At 52.2% G+C, this 2,047-nt stretch overlaps 1 protein-coding gene across 1 annotated transcript; it reads left to right on the top strand.

The window, feature by feature from the left end:
• Positions 1 to 229: 229 nt before the first annotated feature.
• SPRY4 (sprouty RTK signaling antagonist 4) lies at positions 230 to 1,129 on the top strand (the record flags this gene model as incomplete). The annotated part of the gene is made up of 1 exon (XM_082324213.1): positions 230 to 1,129. One exon carries the CDS (start codon positions 230 to 232, stop codon positions 1,127 to 1,129), a length of 900 nt encoding a protein of 299 aa, XP_082180339.1.
• Between the last annotated feature and the right edge of the window lie 918 nt (positions 1,130 to 2,047).

Below are 2,047 nucleotides of genomic sequence, written 5' to 3'. Positions count from 1 at the left end.
TGATGCACTTTATACCTGGGCAAGTGCTCTGACTCCCTCAGACACAAATTTGCCTTGTAAGACCTTCTGCATAATCACCAGCTTCAGCAAAAACGCCTGTTTGGGCTAGGGTTGCAACATAACTCAATAACGATGCACTCTCTCTCTCCCCTGCCCCTTTTCTTTCTCCTTTCCTTCCCCCAGGATACTTAAGAGCAGATTTTTCACCAGTAATCAGGCTGCTTTATCAATGGAGCCCCGGATTCCCCACAATATCACCGTTGTCCCCAACTCTGTGATGGTCCAGCCCTTGCTGGACAGTCGGATCCCCTATGGGCGGCTGCAGCATCCGCTCACCATCCTGCCGATTGACCAGATGAAGACAACTCACATAGAGAATGATTACACCGACAACCCCACCGCTTCCCAGCTGGCAGCCCAGAAGCGTCCCCGAGGCCCCCATGAACTGGTCTTGACCAACCAGCACCTGCAGCGCTGTGAGCAGGATGTCACCCACCCCTGGATTTCCTTCAGCGGGCGCCCCAGCTCCATCAGCAGCAGCAGCAGCACATCTTCAGACCAAAGGCTCTTGGACCACATGGCCCCGGTGCCCGTGGCGGAGCAGTCCTCCCCCAGAGCAGTTCGCATTCAGCCCAAGGTGATTAACTGCAAACCCCTGGACCTGAAGGGACCTGTGTCTCAGGAACTGGACAAGCACTTTCTACTGTGCGAAGCCTGTGGGAAATGCAAGTGTAAGGAGTGCGCGCTACCCCGGACTCTGCCTTCGTGCTGGGTGTGCAACCAAGAGTGCCTCTGCTCGGCACAGAACCTGGTCAACTACTCCACCTGCATGTGTCTCGTCAAGGGCATCTTCTACCACTGCACCAACGAGGATGACGAGGGCACGTGCGCCGACCACCCCTGCTCCTGCTCCCACTCAAACTGCTGTGCTCGCTGGTCCTTCATGAGCGCTCTCTCCCTGGTGCTCCCTTGCTTGCTCTGCTACCTGCCAGCCACCGGCTGCGTCAAGCTGTCCCAGAGATGCTACGACCAAGTGAGCCGGCCCGGATGCAGATGCAAAAACACAAACAGTGTCATTTGCAAGGCATTGCCGGAGAGCAAAGGAAGCAGGCCAGAAAAGCCCTTTTGATAGTTTGGGAGGATGGGGAGTGGGAGGACGCTCCACGGAGGGGGGTGGCGTTGGCTCTTTTTAATAACCTGTGTTCTGAGGGTAACGTTAGCCTTTTGCCTTTGGAGAAAGCAGAAGCAACTATTTCCACAAACTGAAGCACTTTGGGTTATTCAGGGTTTTGGAACTGGTCAGAATTTAAATAGATGGGGCCAAAGGAGGAATCTTAATAATGTAGAGTGAAGGCGGAAACCTATGTATATCATGAAGTACAGCTGCTTAAAAACTCCTGGTTCGGACGGACAGACGGCTGCTCACCATGCCTGCATACCACAAGAACCATTAACTGCTCGCTTGGCAGGCATGGCTGCACAAGCAATACCCATTCCCAGCTGCAGAAAGCTGCATTGGATTCATCGTATTCAGGGTGGGCTTCTTGTTTTCGCTTTCCTTCCAAACTCGATTTGCTACCAGCAGCTTGTTGAAGGTGATGGGTTAACTCCCTCCTTCCCCACCTGCACACCGTTAGAAGGGCCAGTTGCACATAAAGTACATGTTTTTCAAAAGCTTTCTGTGTCCCTCAAAAGATTTTGAGCCAGAAGTAAAGATGCAGTTCATTTGTTTAAGGGTCTCTTAGCATTCAGGTGTGTTGCTTTCTTTGAACCCACCTGGCCACATTGATTTGGACCCTCTTTTTAAAAGCAAGATGGTAGCAGGGCCGCTCCCTCCCCGGGAAGAATAGCGGCAGGATGTGTTCAGGCACTTGTATAAACATCGTGTCCTTCTGCCTGTAAGCTGATCTGTAGCATCAGGTTTCATTCAGTGGAATATTAATTTTATATCAACAGTACAAACCCGCTCCAGAAGGATGTTGGCTGAATCCTGTTTCCCCAACGCGCGAGCTTGCTCCCCCAGTGCTGGAGCAAAGGGGATCTTAAC

The sequence above is a fragment of the Platalea leucorodia genome (genome assembly GCF_965183815.1).
Source record: "Platalea leucorodia genome assembly, chromosome: 11".
NCBI lineage: Eukaryota > Metazoa > Chordata > Aves > Pelecaniformes > Threskiornithidae > Platalea > Platalea leucorodia.
Note: the sequence above shows the minus strand (reverse complement) of the source record. Positions and strands in the feature narration are given on the sequence as shown.